A 19,279-nucleotide genomic window follows, 5' to 3' on the forward strand; every position below is an offset into this window, starting at 1 on the left:
GCTAAAACATCGTTTTTTTTTTTACTGGTCAATTTTGAGATTTTTGGATATTTGTCTTCAATAACATGTCTTCTTTCAGACTTGTGGTGAAAAAAAGTCCGAAATACACATTTAGGTCTTTATTTTACTACACTTTTCTGTTCGCGTCTGTAGATTTCTCATAAATTCAACAAAAGTTGCCGTTCTTAATCCTCCCGCTGCTCCGCAATCTCTGTCTTCTTCCTGTCATCACACGCACACGCCAGAAAGCTCTCTCTCTCCTTTACAATGCTGTCGGATCCAAATATGGTCATTTCCTTTTTATCAGCAACCAACCGTGAAAGTAAAAGGGCTGAATGCGCAATCTCATTGGCTGATGATAAATCTTTAAAGCCCGTTTTCTCAAAATGACCTTTCTCTCATACTCCAAGTACGAAATCTCCACTTCAGTACCACCTATATACACCAAACTTTCCAGTCTTGTACCTAGTTATATTATGAAGACATTTACAGAGGGATTTGTAAATATATTATTCCTAGCCTGATTTATATGGCATTTTATTCCAAAAAACATGGCGAAAATCATTTTTTTTAAGGCTATTGACCGTATATTCTGATTTACAGGATAACAAAAGTAGATATCTTTAAATCCCTCTGTAATTTTTTTCCCATCTAATATGTGAACACAATGAAAAAATAATTTTTAACCTGGCTTTATCCAATACTCAGATTTCGTTTTTTAAAATATATGCAAAATAGCACATATTTAATTAGATATTGCCTAATTTGCATATTTAAACATTAAATTATAGAAAACTTGTAATAAATTTTTTTCTCATCTTATTGTCGGTAATTAACTGGGAAAGTTTCATGGTGATATCTGCTAGTTAAAATTTTTACCCTATTCACCTGTAGTGTCTCGCCTTAAGCGGTTTGACAGGCGTGATTTGGTGGTGTGCAAAAAGAGGAATCCTGAGACCTCTAAGCCAGCTATCTGGACAAGAAGCCCCGCCCCCCACCCCAGAGGGATTCTTTCCACTGCTTGTCATACATAGCTGGTGTAGTATAGGATCTCATAAGTCCTTTTCTTTGTGCTTTCCATTTATACTCAATCAAGTGCTTTAGTGTGAATTAACATGAATATCATTCCAGAGTTTCCTTTATAATAGGAAGCATCATGTGTTCCTCGTCTCATAGAGGCCTAATATTAATTTGGAATTTAAAACTATCTACCTATCATCCTAACCTATCATCCTAACCTATCATCCTAAAAGCAAAAATCTCAGAAACAAGAGTCTGTAAGTCTCTTTCAGTGAGTTGAAAGAGGGCTATTTTTAACCTAGCTTTACGACTGGACCACATTCTGCTGTCAGTGACGTTTCAGTCAGGTCTTGGGATTGAGAGTCTATATTTGACATTTTCAATGATGTCATTGCTCTTAGCATTCATAAAATACTGCTTAATTTTCCAGGGCTCTGAAATGTGAGTTGGGAGTGAAAGTGGCTGTTAACTTTACGCAACCATATAAATGTTCTGTATATTTTAAAAGGTCATCCTTTTAAAACGTATGAAGGGCATTTGGGCTAGTTGCCTACAGTAAATTACATGCTTTATTTTTGAAAAAAAGGGATGTGTGAAACTTAAATCGTTACAAATGGATTTATGAGGTCATTCATGAAACTCATTTAAAGAGTATCACTGCATCATTTTAGTGTGAAAACTGAAAGTACTAAGCGATTTAAATCCCATTTCCTTAGAGGATGATCATCTAATGAAATCGGCACAATCTCACACATACATAGTGGACTAGAATCTGATCAGTTTTGTCAGGATTGTCTGATCATCCAGTTCCTTGACTTGCATATTACTTTGTTACCACTAGAGGGAGGCAAAACTCCAGAAATCCTCTCAACGACACCTATTCATATGTGGTTGTTCTGCGCTTTTAAACCACACACACACACACACACACACACACACACACACACACACACACACACACACACACACACACACACACACACACACACACACACACACACACACACACACACACACACACACACACACACACACACACACACACACACACACACACAGTGTATATATAATTCCTGTGCTTTTTCCCCCCATATGTCATATTATTTTGTGCTTTTATTTTATTATTAATATTAATAATATTTTTCACAAACTTTAGTTTTTAATGCTCATTTTCGTTCTCTATTGTAGATGCTTCATGACTGTCCCAAAGCTAGACGAGAGGTGGAGATGCACTGGCGGGCTTCCTCCTGTACCCATATCGTCAGAATTGTTGACGTCTATGAGAATCTCTACCAAAACAGGAAGTGCCTTCTTATTGTAATGGAGTGGTGAGTCATCATCATCTTCTGCTGTCTTCAGTATAGATAACAAAATGCCCTGTTTTTTTTTGTGGTCATTTCTACATTTCACTTCCTTTTGATCAACTTTCCATTCATAAGCAATTTACAATTCTGTGAATATGAATGTTCCATTTTCTTCATTCAACAGTTTACATAGAGCAGAATATGATATTTGCTCCATGTTAAATGCTGATCAGCACTATGACCAGGCACTGTCTTTATTTCCTGGATCATCCCTACTTGGTATTAAACCTGCAACCTTTGCTGTTGTGGCTCTTATCCATCTGGCTGTAAAACATGTTAAGAAAATCATCAGGCATTTGTTTCTGCCATAAATACAAGTTAAATGATGTTTGACATTAAGAGTTTTTATATACCAGTACAGTCATTATTATGGGAACAAAACATCATGTCAATTTTGCTGGTCACAGTTTGAGTAAATATTTCATGAGCAATATAATGACTTGACATTTGCAATGCACTGAGCATTGTGTCTGTATGTCCTGAATTGCATTGTCATGAAAACCTTGATTCATTTAGTTACTTTTTTACGCAGCCCCTTAACTCATTTGTAATGTTTTGTCAAGGTTTCGTTGCCTCATCCGTGTAAAAAGTTTACCAGCAGGTGTTTGGAGGTTACTTACGGTAAACACTCATTCACCTATTTGCCCCCATCATGTTTGAGTGAATTGAAAATTCCCTTGTCTGATGACGTACCTCCTTAGTTGGTGACCTCTCCATCATATAGACTTTAAGTTGCATAACCCAGACGATGTTGTTTCCCACACTTTACAACATGTATGCTATTGCTAACTGGTACCAACCTTCTCTGCCAACCACCATTGTGTGCTCCTGTGCTAGGCAGTTGAACCCAGATTTCTTCATTGGGACGGTCCCTGCTGTAATCAAAATGCAAGTCGCATGGATGCAAGTTTTCATATGACGACACAAAATAATAGTGATTTGGTTAAGTCTGCAATAGATTACTTAAATTGCAAACTACTGATTTGATTATTTAGAAGAGTTTCGGGAAGGAAAGAATGGTGGAGGAAAGAAGTGTTTTAATAAAAAAAAAAAAATTTTTTTTAAGTATACGACCTGTTTATTTATAGATCTATCATTAAGTCAGAGATTTGAATCAATCAACTGAGCAGTTTTTTCCACAGTATTTTGTGAGTAGAAAATGTTTTACATTTTAAAGCCAAATGTATCAATCTGGTGTGCTTTGACAGTTCAAAATTAAGAGCTCCAAACCATTTTCATTGTCCAAATTGAACAGAATAGTCAATTTATAGAATAATAGAAAAGTCTTTGCATTGACTTATGCCTGGACTTTAAATAGAACTCAAATTCTTTTTAGTTTTGATTGTGTCTCAGTCTACATTACATTCACACTGGTGTTTTAGGAAGCCAAACAAGTACAATACTAATATTAATAATAATAATTATATTATATTATTAGTAGTGGTAGTAGTAATAGTAGTAGTTGAATTCCTAAAACCGTGTTTAATAAATTTAACTTAAAGGGTTAGATCACCCAAAAATGAAAATTCTGTCAGTAATAACTCACCCTCATGTTGTTCCAACCCCGTAAGACTTTCGTTCATCTTTGGAACACAAATTAAGATATTTTTGATGAAATCTGAGAGCTTGCTCACTCCTGCATAGGCTGCAAGGTAATTGATATCTGCCAGCCCAGAAAAGTTAGTAAATACACTGTTAAAATAGTCCAAGTGACTACAGTGGCTCAACCTTAAGTTTATCAAGTGACGAGAATACTTTTTGTGCGCAAAAAACAAACAAAAATAACAACTTTATTCAACTATTCATTTTCTTCTGTGTGGGCCTCTGAGTCAAGTCAAGTTTATTTGTATAGCGCTTTTCACAATACAGATTGTATCAAAGCAGCTTCACAGTATTAAATTAAAATAATACAACAAAGTTTGTTTCAAGAGGAATTTTATTGATTGATAAAATAAAATAAAATATCCCCAAAATATCCCCAACTGAGCAAGCCAAAGGCAACAGTGGCAAGTGACCTTGATGGAGTTTTTCACTATTGGTCAATTTTTTTTTTACTAAAACACTTCTTTCCTCCACCATTCTTTCCTTCCCGAAACTCTTCTAAATCAAGTGAGTGAGTTCACGTAGAGTAGTGCAGCGCTTCTGAGTTATACGTCAGAACGTAGGCTCACTATTGGTCAGCATCACACACATGATCAGCGTCGGCCAATAGTGAGCCTACGTTCTGACGTACAACCCAGAACGCTGCACTGTTAAAATAGCCAATAGCATGTAGTTTGTCACAGCTCGGCCAGAGCGGTTGAGCTCTGTAAAGCCGAAGTTTCCTCCTAATCTGTAACCATGGCATATCTCCTTCATATCGCTTTAAAATATAGCATTCTGTGCAGAATTCAAATGGGTCCGATACATTTGTGGAATGTGCCGACTCGCACACATGATCCACTCTGTGTTATCGTGTCTCTGGACCAAAGCAAACTGTGTGTGCTGCAGCAAGTTCGTGTGACACTAACGTGAAATCAGACTTCATTCGTCCCAATGAAAAGCATAATTACTATATAGTGCATTATGTGCCATTTCATTGTATTGAAAATAGTAAATGTGTGAAGAAGTGACCGATTTCAGCCGCAGCTTCAAGGTCTATTTATAGTTGAGGGGGAGGAATGCTTCAGGTTCTAGAGAGTGATTCTTGAGAGAGAGTTCTTGATTGGACAGAAAATCTGATGAGAAGCTGAAGTGCAGAGTGATGTCATTAAAATCATTGGCAGAAATGAGAGACTAAGTTTTGAAGGCTTATGTCTTCTAAAGGCTAATTTCGTTGTTGTTTTGAAACATACTAGCTTATAAATAGTAAGGCTAACACATTCATACTAAAATTTTATTTCATGGGGACTTAAATTTTATATTGCCCTCATTTTATATGAGGTACATTGTGTATATATTGTAAATAGGTGTATACCTGTTAAAAAAAAAAAAAAAAAGGTACAAAACCTTGAAGTTTTTAATATACTGTTTGGACAAAGTTAATGTGATTGCCGAAAATGCAGTCTAACATCCAAACATGCTAATTTTTTGCCAAAAAAAAGACCACATCAGCCAAAATGGGAATATACACTCACCTAAAGGATTATTAGGAACACCATACTAATACTGTGTTTGACCCCCTTTCGCCTTCAGAACTGCCTTAATTCTACGTGGCATTGATTCAACAAGGTGCTGAAAGCATTCTTTGCAAATCAGCTTGAATCAGTCGGCCCATTCTCCTCTGACCTCTAGCATCAACAAGGCATATTCGCCCACAGGACTGCCGCATACTGGATGTTTTTCCCTTTTCACACCATTCTTTGTAAACCCTAGAAATGGTTGTGCGTGAGAATCCCAGTAACTGAGCAGATTGTGAAATACTCAGACCGGCCCGTCTGGCACCAACAACCATGCCACGCTCAAAATTGCTTAAATCACCTTTCTTTCCCATTCTGACATTCAGTTTGGAGTTCAGGAGATCGTCTTGACCAGGACCACACCCCTAAATGCATTGAAGCAACTGCCATGTGATTGGTTGATTAGATAATTGCATTAATGAGAAATTGAACAGGTGTTCCTAATAATCCTTTAGGTGAGTGTATACTGTATGTGCCCAAACGTTGCACTAAATTCATAATATTTTCATGGTTGAGATCTTTAGTATTAGATTCTTTATTATTGCTTTTGTGCTGATTATCTTCTTGTATGTAAGTTCATGACACCATTTTGTCTAGTTTCAACATGATTTGGCTAGCAGAACTGCATGCTTTCATTGAAAAGATCAAAGTGATGTGCTTGTGCTCACCTTATCGTATTGTATCAGATATGATGATGCGAGGATCAGAAATCACACCTCCCAGTTTCTATTTATTTGATTTGTGCGTTCTCTTGGTCTCACTCACGCTGACTAGGACATTTTCTTTACTGCCTGTCTTGTAGTAGGAAGTCAGAAACTGCACCCGTCACCACTGTTCATCAGCAGATGTTTTTTAATAAAATTTTAGGCTTTTTGGGAAAATTATTCTTAGAGGTTAGAAATATTTAAGTTGTTTTATTTTGTTTTAGTCATCAGAGATGGGCCAGGATAATCTTCACTAGACTTTTAATGGGTGGTTGTCTTGTTTTGGGAGTGCAATATTCTTAGCAGTCATTTTCTAACAAGAGGCAATGCAACACAACTTCCAGAGGGGTGTTTTACACTCATAATGCACTTTTGACCCTCTGTCGATCCTATTGACTGTGGCCGGGAATACAAAGCTGTCAAAAGTCTGTCGGATGATGCTTGCATGTAAATTTACTGTTAATTCATAATATCAGAATTCAAATTGGCTACTGTAAGTAATATTCCTTTTATGATACTAATCTACAGGTTTATTCGTGAGGTCTTTTGGAGAGACAGTGTTTTCTGGAGTCTTTATGATGTGGAGCACTGCATCCTGACAAATGACTTCTGATGACCGACAGCTGGAGCATCTCTTGACTAATTGTGCAATAAAGGTTACAGATATTTAGCGGAGAGTAATTTTAGCGGACAATTTTGTGGAAGGTCGCCTATGTGCTGGAGGTTGGTCACTCCCTCGTGTTCTCCAGAAATGTTGAGTTTCTAAAGTTTCTTCATCTAAATGCACTAAGGAACAGAGGAGGCAGTTCTGTTTTTTGTTGACCTCTCCCTGCTGTACATTTCTACACAATAAAATCTTATGTACAATTTTTTTATTATTTTTTTATAGTTTATTGGATAGTTTACCCAATTTTTTTTCTTTTTTAAATGTTCCAAACCTGTGTGAGTTGGTTTTTTCTGTTGAACTAAAAAGAAGATAATTAGAAGAATGTTGGTAACCAGACAGACCGGCTATCGTCAGCTGTTTGATTACTGACATTCTTTTAAATTTCTTGTTTAGTTTTAAATTAGTGTGTAAATGATGACAGGATTTTTTTTTTTTGGGTGAACTATCCCTTTAAATTCCACAATTGCTAATTTAATTGGTACAATAATGAATCAATATGTTCCTTTGCTTCTGCTTTACAGTCCATTTTATTTTTGCCAGTCTTAGAAATAGTATTTTATTAAGAGTAATATTGTTTAATGGATGATGCAAGATTTCATACATCATTTTAATGTAAGAGACTCATAGGGAAGTGTAGTATTTCTTTAGAAACCGTTGAATCTTTCCCTAATTGTATGACAGAAATGAGTGAGTGAGTAGCTTCCTGACATGAGTGATAGTGTGGTATTTGTGGCTCATAGGATATCATCTAATAGAATCATCAATATATCACTCCTGTTAGTCATAGTACGAATATTAAGATAAGCTGGTTGAAGGTAGGCTATATCGTAGACTACAGAAGATCATGAATAGATTACAAGAAATCAAGCTATAGGCATCTCAGCTCGCAGGAAACAGAATCTACAGGTCATCAGAACTGAGTGTGCCGCAAGTGATGGAAATGGAAAATGCCAACACTGTTGTTCAGCTTCAAATATGGCTTTTCTAAGAAAAATTACACAAATTATTTTGCAACCCAACACTATAGTGGGGCTTTAGTGGTTTGTACCATAAATCACATGCCTTTCAATATTCAGCGCTTAACGCTCTCTTTTTTTTCTTTTTTCTTTTTTAAAATACTTTCAGCTATAGTGTATATATATCGACTGTCTGAGACGCACAACGTCTGGGGATTAGTAAGATTGAAAGTGGTGAAACGTGTTGTGGTTGTGTTCATAGCCCCTTCTCACAGTGAGCTGTCTGTCAAACTCATAGTGCGTTTTTCTATCTCTGTCAGGCGTTTGATGATTTCACGTGAAACTGACTGCAGTTCTAGGTGAGCTGTAGAAATGAAACTCGTCTTGCACGCCGTAACCCGTAGTGGGGATATGAGAACAGTATGATTCTTCGTATTTGCATAGATGTACACAGTTATCAGCACATTGTGTACTCCTTTCAATTGTATTATCATGCTTTATTGCAATAATGGATGTGCAAGAACCAGTCAAGTAGACTAAATATGGTTTTTTTGAGTCATTGTCCCATTAACAAAATCATAATCATGCAGTCTTATGCTGATCCCTCTCCTTTGTATCCCTTTTATCTCTCTTCCCCCATCTTCCTCTCTTTTCTGTTGAGAGAAAGTCTCTCTAAGCCAACTGACCCAATTTCTCGCAACTGGCAAGTTTTCAAGAAATGGAGCTCACCTGACTTGCACATCTAGCAGCGGTTTGCGTGTAATCGGAAATGATAACCACAATGATTACATGGGGACAAAGGTGAAAAGATCCCCCCTTCATGTGGTTTTATATGTATTTGAACAAAGTAATTTGTATGAGAGTTTCAGAGGTAGGTCAGGACTTATATCCGGCAGTTTATAATAATAAATTGCTCTTGAAGAAACATTGCCCCAGCTACTATTTCTATTTCAAATCCACTTTGGCTGAATTTACTGCTACTTCATTTTCAAATGTTGTTAATAATAGTAATAATAATAATAATAATAAAATTTGATTTAGGTCTTTTCACTTAACTATGTTTTAATGTCATATAGTTTACTGTCTTTTTTGTATAATCTAACAAAAAATATCTCCACCAATATGAAGTTACTTGTATTTTATAATATGCCTGCTGATTTTTGCTTTTAATGTGTTTTGAAGCATGGATGGGGGTGAGCTGTTCAGTCGGATTCAGGACAGAGGGGACCAGGCATTCACTGAGAGAGGTAAGTTGTCTACCCTTACTTTGCAAAGTTTATACAAACAACTGAAATAGTAATTAGGCCCTTTTTCACAACACTGAATATTCTGTCTGATTTCTTATTCTGTTGTCTTTTCAGAGGCTTCTGATATCATGAAGAGTATAGGAGAGGCCATTCAGTATTTACATGCGATAAACATCGCACACCGAGATGTCAAGGTGAGAGTCTTATGATGACCCCTATTGAAGTGATGGAAAATTGTTTGACTTCCTCATTTTCTTAACTGAATATGCCTGTGAATCCACTTTGCAGCCAGAGAACCTCTTATATACCTCTAAAAGGCCCAATGCCCTTCTCAAACTGACAGACTTTGGGTTTGCAAAGGAGACGACCACACACAACTCTCTGGCGACCCCTTGCTATACTCCTTATTATGTTGGTAAGAATATCATAATCATAAGTACTTGGATGTTGATAATTAGATATGTTCCCACTCGTGAAACCTTTCCATTTTTTCAAACTTTTCATGTTATAGCCCCAGAGGTACTTGGTCCAGAAAAGTATGACAAGTCCTGTGACATGTGGTCTTTGGGTGTCATCATGTATATTCTGTAAGTGAATCTGTCTCGTTTGTTGTGCATACACCATTTTTCTCTGTGTAGGCCTCTATTTAAATGGTTTTTGTGACTCCTGACCTTTTAAAGTGTGTCTGATATAGTGCAATTCTCACTTTATTCAACTTCCAGGCTCTGTGGTTACCCACCTTTCTATTCCAACCATGGATTGGCTATATCCCCTGGTATGAAGAAACGAATCCGTATGGGACAATATGAGTTTCCAAATCCTGAGTGGTCGGAAGTCTCAGAGGAAGGTATCTTGTCAAGTTCCTGTTTTGTGAAAGCGACTTGAGAAACCGTTCCTAGAATACTGTTATCTTCAAGTCATTTGTTTTGCACATTTCTAAGAATGATTATAGATTTGAGTGACTCAGTCTTCCTATTTTAGCTAAACAGCTCATCAGAACATTACTGAAAACCGAGCCAACACAGAGGATGACCATCACAGAGTTCATGAACCACCCCTGGATCAATGTGAGTGAATATTAGCATTATTTTATGGATACTGTGTTGATTCAGACAAATGGATTTCCTTTGTACATTATATTTGGCTTACTATGTTATTTGGTGCTTTGCATGGCTATAGCAATCAATGGAGGTACCACAGACGCCCCTACACACCAGCCGTGTTCTGAAAGAAGAGAAAGACACATGGGAGGATGTCAAGGTGAGGCCTCCCTCAACAAAAAAGGCTTTTCAGAACATCTGACCATTTTCAGAATTTTTTTGCAATCACTGCACTTCAGATCCATATCTTCATTCTAATTCATGTTAATATGTCTGTATTCCACAGGAGGAAATGACTAGTGCCTTGGCAACAATGAGAGTCGACTATGAGCAAATTAAAATCAAGAGGATTGAAGACTCGTCCAATCCGCTGCTGATGAAGAGGAGAAAGAAAGCTAATAATATGGCTCCTGAAAATGAGACGCCTGCTTGCTAGGGACACGTTCACTCTGTCGCACATGCACACACATATTTTACACTCGTATATTAGTTGAAATGTTTGATTTAAGGAAGCAATAACTGAGTTAAAACGTTTTTTTATTTTATATATTTCTTTTTAATCACTCAACATTTGTAACTAATACACCACTTTGCTACCAAAAGAGAGGGGCTGTACAATTATGAAACAAGACTATACATATTGGAGTTGTGAAGCAGCCGACATCCACTAATTTGCTCCTTACAGTGTTCACGAGTTCTGTTTTTCACATGGTGTTTAGTGGGGTAATCAGAATGCTAATTTAGTTACCTTTCTTTTGCATTTTATTTTTCCTTTTTCTCTCTCTTTTTTTTTTTTTTTTAATCAAAAGCCATTGGTACATGAGTTCATGAGTTATACACGCATTTACCACTGTTAAATGATGTTCCATTCTGAGTTACGGGACCTCTTGTAAAATAAGTTGCCCCTTAATAGCATGATTATTCAGTTTCCTTTGTACTGTTCATGTTCTGAGGAGCTTATGCATAAGTGCTAACTTTCCTGTTCGTTCTTCATTACGTTTGTCATTCATGTCTGCACTTGAATGCTCTTTTACAGTAAGACTAGTTCCAAGAGACACTATCAGTGTCCAGATGAAAATGTATTTCTGAAATGACTCTTTGAATGTAAACACACTCTGTTCTTTACTGTGAAATTGTCTGTCAGTATTGTTCAGGGTCCTCTCTAGTAAAATACAAGATCTTTTTTGAGCTTTAGATCCAATTAGCCTTATGTTGGTTATCAGATTGAGAGGAAAAAATCATATTGCTTGCTCCGCTTTCACATTGGTATTTGATCAAGCTTACCATGGAAAGCCAGTCTAGCACATTTTTTCAGCCCTTTGCTTAATTCATGCTCGGAAATACTTCGATTGCACACTCTGCTTTGATTTGCCTTGAATCAATCCTATGCATTTGTTATCAGCTATTTTTTCTTCAGAGATTTGTAAAGAATGTTAACCTATACTCTGGCATTTAGTTTCACAAATACCTACTGAAATAATCAGTAGACATATATATAGTCTACTGGTTTTTCATCCACCACCCTGAACCGCAAAGCCCGTTTGTATTTTTTTAAGTGTATAATGAATGAATTATGAAACGGGATCTTTGTGAGAGTGATCAAGATGGTTGTTCTTTTGGCTGGAGAAGTGTGATAACCGTCGACTGTACTCTTCGTTATGCCAGTGCATTTTTGTTTGTGTTTTGTGTGCTTTCCATGCCTACCATGCAGTAAGTGTTTGAATGTGAGCAGCTTTTAGGTACCAGATGTTTTATAAAGGAACAAAGAAATGCCCTCTAGGCCTCATGTTCATGAAATGTTTAAGGGAATCCTACGCATCCAACGGATTGATTTTAGATGCACTGATTGATGTCCTCTGAAAGGTTGTGTCTTGTTTTATTTTTCCTATTTTTTTTTCTTTTTTTTTTGAAAAAAACAACTATACTTCATATTGGTCATGTGATTGATCCTCTTTTTTTTAAGGACATGATTTACTGCTCACAATGTTGAACATGCAGAGTATACTCTCAAACAGCAGATATCTCCCAAACGATTTCAGTGTCTCTCTTGCAAATAATGCATCTTTTTAGTCAGTCTGGAAATTTGATGTTTGCAGTTTCTTTGATTTCCTCATGCATTAATGTTTCAAAGCAAAGACTACAGTATCAGACAAGTTGAAAAACAGACTAGAATTCCCACAGAACTTTATACTAACAGGGAAAGGCAGATATATGTCTTGTTTTTAGTATCTGACTATTGTACGTATGTCTTGGTCTGCTTCAACTTTGGATTAAAACACCAACAAAAAAACCCCAACTGCCTGTGTCTCATTTAAACATAGATTTATGTTAATACCACCAATCCTAGTATGAACAGTTTCTGATCTGTATTTTCACAAGTCTTTTTATCTATTTATATTCTCATACTAACTTGGTTCTTCCTCTCGTTCACTCTACGAAATTGACCATGCAAATCTTGTAATCATTCTCATCTCCCCCAAACCAATTAATAAATTGCTGATATCTAAATAACTGATTTCACATTTTCTCACCCTCTGTTAACCTTTCCAGCCTTACTGTGATTTTTAAATGGCCTAAGATGGCCTTTTTTCTTTTCTTCTTTTTTTTATAAATGCAGCATTTTCCTTAAAGGGATAGTTCACCCCAAAATGAAAATTATGTTATCAATTAATCACCCTGAAGTTGTTTCAAACCTGTATGAATTTGAACAGTTGATGGGCCCCATTGACGTCCGTAGTATGGGGGGAAATGGGCCCCATCAACTGTTTGGTTACATATTCTTCAAAATATCTTTTGTGTTCAGCAGAAAAAATTATTAAATACAGGTTTGGAACAACTTAACATAAGGGTGAGTAAATAATTGCAACGTTTTTTATTTTGGGGTGAACTATCCTTTTAAGCTAAGGGGATTAACATTAACATTAAAGTCCGCGTGAACCGGAAGTTACAAATGACTTTTCTCCAGTGTTGTGACGTATTTCCAAGTGAAACGGAATATTGAACAGAGGGCAGCGTTTTACTTTAGTGCTCCTCCTCTCCATCTCTGCTGCTCATAGCAGACTAATGGTTTGAGGGGAGTGGTTAAGCGTTTTTCAACCCAAGCCGTCAGAAAAGGAACGCCATTTCAGACCGGAAGTAACTTCAGATTTTGATTAAAGATTACCACGGCAAACAATTTTTTTTTCTGTGTATTAACTTGCACGGATTAATTGTTCACCACAAGACTAGTAATATGCGCTAACAAAGTAAATAGGGTCAATTTTGATTTCATGTCGACTTTAAGTTAAGAATAGGCTTGCATCCTTGCTATGCTTCTGAATCCAGGTTGTGAAAGCTAAAGGCCAACATCTTGAGTGTTTTTTTCTGAAAACGGGTCTTGCTGTTTACTCTACTAGTCTCGTAATTTAAAGGGGATCCATCATAAAAGTGGGGTTTAACTCTGGGGGGTTAATAAAGGCCTTCTGAAGTGAAGCGTTGTGTTAGTGTAAGAAAAATATTCATATTTAAAACTTAATCGACTAAAATAACTAGCTTCCGGCAGACGGATACGCAAGTCGACTCACGCCAAAAGAGTAACACTTGACGATGTATGACGTAGGATGTAGGAGTAGCGTAAGCTTTGACGCCTCTCACGGTTCAAACAACCCATTCGCATGCGGTCTGCGAATCTCCATAGGAAATGGATGACTTCCGGTCATTTCGTAGCCGTATCGGAGCTGATTTCAACCATAGATATCATATAATAAAGGCTAGATGTCTCGTGCGCGCTGCTGGCCAATGGAGGTCGACATCCGCACACGGCGGCCATCTTGCAACAGGGTGCTCGCTCACTCGTAACATGGTGCATGTACTTTTAAATAACCATAACTTGCTAAATTTTCTACCGATTTTCAAACGGTTTGGTTTGTTATAAACGTCAGAGATGTAGTTATGACACTGCATACATATGAATAATTATAACAATGGACTTCCATTTGAAAGAATTATAGCCACGTAAATAACGTTTGTAAGAAATCAAACCGTTTGTAAATCCGTCAAGATTTCAGCGAGATAAGAGGATTTGTGTGCGTGCTGATCACTCACCTTAATTCACAGCTTCCCTGTGGTAAGATGGCCGCCGGTGATGCCGGAAGTGGCTCCGCCGTAAGTCATCTAGCCTTTATTATATGATATCTAGGATTTCAACTGCCAGTGTGAAGGCGGCGTTACTCTTTTGCCGTAAATCGATGCGTAAGGCCGTCTGTCGGAAGCTAGTTATTTTAGTTGATAAAGTTATAAACATGGATATTTTTCTTACACAAACGCATGGCTTTGCTTCAAAAGTCCTTTATTTACCCCCCGGAGGTGTGGAGCACTTTTATGATGGAAAGATTAACTTTTACGGACTTCACTGCCATTATAAAGCTTGAAAGAGCCAGGACATTTTTTTTTATATAACTCCGATTGTATTCGTCTGAAAGAATAATGTCATATACACCTGACCTAGGATGGCTTGAGGGTGAGTAAATTTGGGGTAATTTTCATTTTTGGGTGAACTATCCCTTTAAGTGCACACTTCCACTATCCTTTTTTGAGCAATTAATTGTTTCTAATACTTAATATTCTATTCATATTTAATTGTTATTCTCTCTGTGGCCTCTTCAATTTCACTCAGCTCTTAGAAGTTTCGCTGGTTCTCCTTTTTGCTTTTAAATGTAACCAGTGGCAGAGCTTGTTTGTACAGTTGGCCAGTTCCTTCAAACTGGCAGAAACCTTTTCGCACGCAATTAGCCAGTTGTACGTTACAGTCTACTATGCCACTGTCTAGGCTTGTTCGACTTGAACCAGCGCTGCACAGCCACAGACCGATCGGTGAATGACATCAAAGTACCGCGAGAGCGAATAGAAAGCAGACGGCTCTTTATGCTTTTGAATTGCTCTCGCGGTACTTTGATGTCATAAACCGATCGGTCTGTGCAGCGCCGGTTCAAGTCGAACAAGCCTAGTTCCCATAGACAGTGGTACTTCCCGCCTAGTTCATCGCCACGCTTCACCACTCTCTCAAGAGTTGTTTCAGATTAACAGAAATAAGTAAAAGTATTTATATGTTTAGTCTGCAGTCCGAAGATAAAGCCAAATCTAAATCCTTACGACGTCAAAGACTTTCAGGTGAGGTGTCAACGGGTTTACTGCTTACTAGTAGATAAAGAATTCTATTAAGTTAATATGAATAACTTAGCTGCACCTCAAAAAAAAAAAAAATTTTTTTTAAAAGATTTTTGGTGTAACGTTAGGCCTACTGTCCGTAGCTTAGAGATGGTAATTGGTCATGAATTCCTGGTAAGTTATGTGTTTTGTCTTAGTGATAATACTGTTATATTATTACTTTATCTCCTCAACAAACACGCACGGCTATATAACGTTAATGTTTTCGTCTTATAAAGATATCTTAACATTTTGAAAAAGTTACAGCTTATTGTTCACGTTACACGTAATATAAATGAAACTAGGCACATTTTTACTGTAGTGTACTACTAGTTTCTTTAAATGTTAGCTTTTAGCTTATATGGGTCAAATTAAATAACTAACTAATTTACTTGAAAGATTTTTGGGCGGGACTTTAAAGTTTAATCTCTCTAAATTTTACAACACCTCGTATGTGAGTATCATTTATTGAATAGTCATGCCATTAATGCTTCCTATTATGATTCTGATTCTGTGATAAAAGTGTTAAAACGTGTTTTAAGCCCACTTGTATTCTAGCTATCTGAGACTGAGTCATGCCAATGTATAAGAAATTATTCATCTTCATGTTCTTAGAATACCACAACTTAAAGGGTAATCACCCTTCCTGAATCACACTCCCACGTCGCTCCCTGTTCAGCCCCTAAAGAGGAAATGAATGAAAGAGAGAGAAAAAAAACCAAAAAAAAAAAAAAACATGTCTATCATTTACTCACCCTAATGTCATTACAAACCCATATGACTGACTTTCTTCTGTGGAACACAAAATAAGATATTTGAAAAACATCTCCCCATGGACATTCATTGTATGAACATAACATTTTTCAAAAAAAAAAATTTTTTTGTGTGTGTGTTCATCAGAAGAAAGGAGATTCCGGTTTGTAATGCCATGGGTGAGTAAATGATGACAGATAATTGACTGGCTAGCCTACTCTGGTTTCTACCCCAATAGATTGGTTCAGTTTAGAGGCGACCTACATTGAATTTTACCGATACCGGTAATTAAGTTCGGCAGTATCTGCCGATAACTGATGAAATAACAGATAGTTATACAAAACATAACACTCAAGGTAAAATAGTGCTGAACTTTATTACAAAAATAAACAGTATTGACTGATGCATGAAAATGTATTGAACTTTTAAATAAAATTAAAAGCTTATATTAAGTATAAAACATTCCAAGTCAAATGTTTGTGTGTATTTAGCAATAACCTAGAAACATGGCATGTAAATAGCCTAAGTCATAATATGTAACATTTCACAATAAGCAACCATTTGTTAACATAAGTTAATGCATTAGCTTTCATGAACTAACAATATGAAATATTTTTTACAGCGTTCATTAGTATATAAAAAAATCATTAAACAACAGTTAACAAATCAATCTGTTTACAGACTACGCAGATTTAACCCACTAATTCCATTTGGCAGTTTTGGGTGATTAAGGATGGCTATACGGTATAGAAAATAGCTTTAATATATTAAAACTGATTTAACAAAGGTGAATTTTAAATCTTTGGCAAGTAGCGTGGGGAAAATAGAGGCTTTGGACATGGTTTTCTTTGGACTATCAATTAAATTTATGGAACGGTTTATAGTAGGGCTGTCAATAACGATTATTTTAGTAATCGAGTAATCGGTAGATTATTTTAACGATTAATCAAGTAATCGAATATTTCTTTCTGGTAATAATCAACAAATAATCCCTCTGCGACGCACATTACCTACACACATGCAAATAATTAAAGTGCATGTATATTAAACCCACAGAGCATATATTTATTTAATTGAATCGCAGCCTTGGTGAATTCACAATAGCACCATGCTATTGTATGCTTTATAAATGGCTTTATTTCGTGGTACACCAATAGCATTTTTCAGAGCTGATTTGATACAAAAAATTTTGAGTATCGACCTGTATCGATCCAATACCAGTGCAGTTTTTTTTTTTAGCAATTTAATTTCTATACCTCTGTGTGTTGAACTGATAATCACTCTTTTGTGTGTTAAACACAATCTACTAAATACAGAAAACGTCATTATAAAGAAAAACAATAAATGAAAAATATATAATCATAATCTATGACAAAAATACTATTATAAACTAGGTTAGTGCATAATTCAGCAGCCAAAGTTACTCTAGAAAACTCATGAGTGCACAATCATTTTATAAAATCTAAACATTTAGTGAAAAGTGTAGCACTAAATCTGGTAAAATGTTACACATTGCTCTGTGTATTTAAAAAAAAATACATTCATAAAAAACAAGTAAATATATTTATATATAAATATATACTATACAATTAAAAGACATTTCTTTTAAATGTATAGCGCCACTTTTCAATGAGGCAGCAACAAATGATAGATAGGATAGAACAAAAAAGGCTATGGCTATTAATAATCTTTCATTGCACAAAAGTATTATACAGTATATGAAAGGCTCCAATACAGAGCAGCACAAAGTGCTTATGCGCAGGCGCTTGAAACAACATGGAGTCACAGCGCACAGTGCCCCGCTCTGAAAAGTTCAAAGCAAAAGGGAAGAGATATTGATGCATTGTGTATTGTATCTATGCTTTTAACAATTTAAAATTTCAGTTACTGTGCTCACGGAGAACAATTCATAGTACTACTCTCTACTCCAGTGTTGTGATCTACCAGACACCGGCAGAAAGTAACATAGAAACAGCAATAAACTCCAGCAAGATAAAGTCCTTTAATGCAAAACCCATAGACCTTTATCTACAGATCAAGTATAACAATAGGAACATTGAATCATCTTAGAGAGAGTTCTATCGTGTTGATTGTCGTAACTGAACGCGACACACAGTTTGAATGCTGAATGGAGAATGACTGACAGTCGCATCAGAGGGAAGCATTTACATGAACTTGAATTGAACAACTCAAATATTCATCTGTACCTCACATTAAACTCTGGAATGGCTTCAGAACGCTTGGAATAGGCCTATAGTGTATCAAAGCTTTATGGTGCTTTATAATGTTTTAGTGCTTTTTATGGGGCTTAACCGTAACACAGAATAGTATCGGATTTGGATCGGTCTCGTCTGACAGTATGGCAGTATCGGAGCCGATACCGAGAATTGGATCGTCGCATCCCTAGTTTTAATACATGGTACAGCCTTAGAAAACGGTCTAAAATGCGGTTCATGGATTCTCATTCGTGGAATGAACCCTAGTTTATAGTAGTTAATGTTAAATCTGTGGTAAAATCTTAATTTGCACATTTGGCACATGCTTTTCTCCAAATGAACGTGCAGTACATTCAGGGTATTTACATATTACCAGTATGTTCATTCTTTGGGAATTGAACCCACAACCTTTTGTTAGCACAACACTCTACCAGTGAGTAAGGGCTGGGCGATATGGCCCAAAAAATTATATCTCTGTATATTTTGGTTAAATGGCGATATACGATATATATCTCTGTACTTTCTACGTTTTTCTATTTGGATAAAGAAAATCTGTAGCTATTTATTTAAAAAAAACTTTATTTCTCATCCTGCCCAATGATATCCTACAAACAATGTTGATATTGAAGGATATGCAAAGCAAACAAATATGGTGAATGTAATGTAGGCTATGCAATATAATGTGCAAAAAAATCACATTACATTCTAACATTGTAACATTACAAGCTAAAAACAAAAAAATGCTTTTGTTTTTAAATTGACTAAAGGCTAAACTAAAAATGAAAATAAAAACAAAAACAAAAGCACAAGCTAATTATATTAGCCTGCATTTGATTACCCCATTATAATGGTCACTTTCATAAAAATATACTTGTAGGTTTAAAATTCCACATATGGCACAATTATTGTC

General features: G+C 36.2%; 1 protein-coding gene and 1 long non-coding RNA gene across 2 annotated transcripts in view; one reads left to right on the forward strand and one right to left on the reverse strand.

The window, feature by feature from the left end:
• Positions 1-12,111, forward strand: part of mapkapk2a (MAPK activated protein kinase 2a) — a 44,132-nt gene extending 32,021 nt beyond the window's left edge. The window contains exons 2-10 of the mRNA XM_082156146.1: positions 2,209-2,348; positions 9,052-9,116; positions 9,231-9,310; positions 9,405-9,531; positions 9,628-9,703; positions 9,839-9,963; positions 10,098-10,183; positions 10,296-10,376; positions 10,503-12,111. Coding sequence (XP_082012272.1) covers positions 2,209-2,348; positions 9,052-9,116; positions 9,231-9,310; positions 9,405-9,531; positions 9,628-9,703; positions 9,839-9,963; positions 10,098-10,183; positions 10,296-10,376; positions 10,503-10,652 — 930 coding nt within the window. The 3' untranslated portion in view covers positions 10,653-12,111. The remainder of the gene's footprint in view (positions 1-2,208; positions 2,349-9,051; positions 9,117-9,230; positions 9,311-9,404; positions 9,532-9,627; positions 9,704-9,838; positions 9,964-10,097; positions 10,184-10,295; positions 10,377-10,502) is intronic.
• On the reverse strand, positions 3,440-5,629 carry LOC309488110. Its single transcript, XR_014202014.1, has 3 exons — positions 5,275-5,629; positions 4,606-5,237; positions 3,440-4,238 (listed from the first exon to the last, which is right to left on the reverse strand). It is a non-coding gene; the product is annotated as an uncharacterized lncRNA (long non-coding RNA).
• Positions 12,112-19,279: the final 7,168 nt, after the last annotated feature.

The sequence above is a fragment of the Leuciscus leuciscus genome, assembly GCF_965113295.1.
Source record: "Leuciscus leuciscus genome assembly, chromosome: 23".
Taxonomy (NCBI): Eukaryota; Metazoa; Chordata; class Actinopteri; order Cypriniformes; family Leuciscidae; genus Leuciscus; species Leuciscus leuciscus.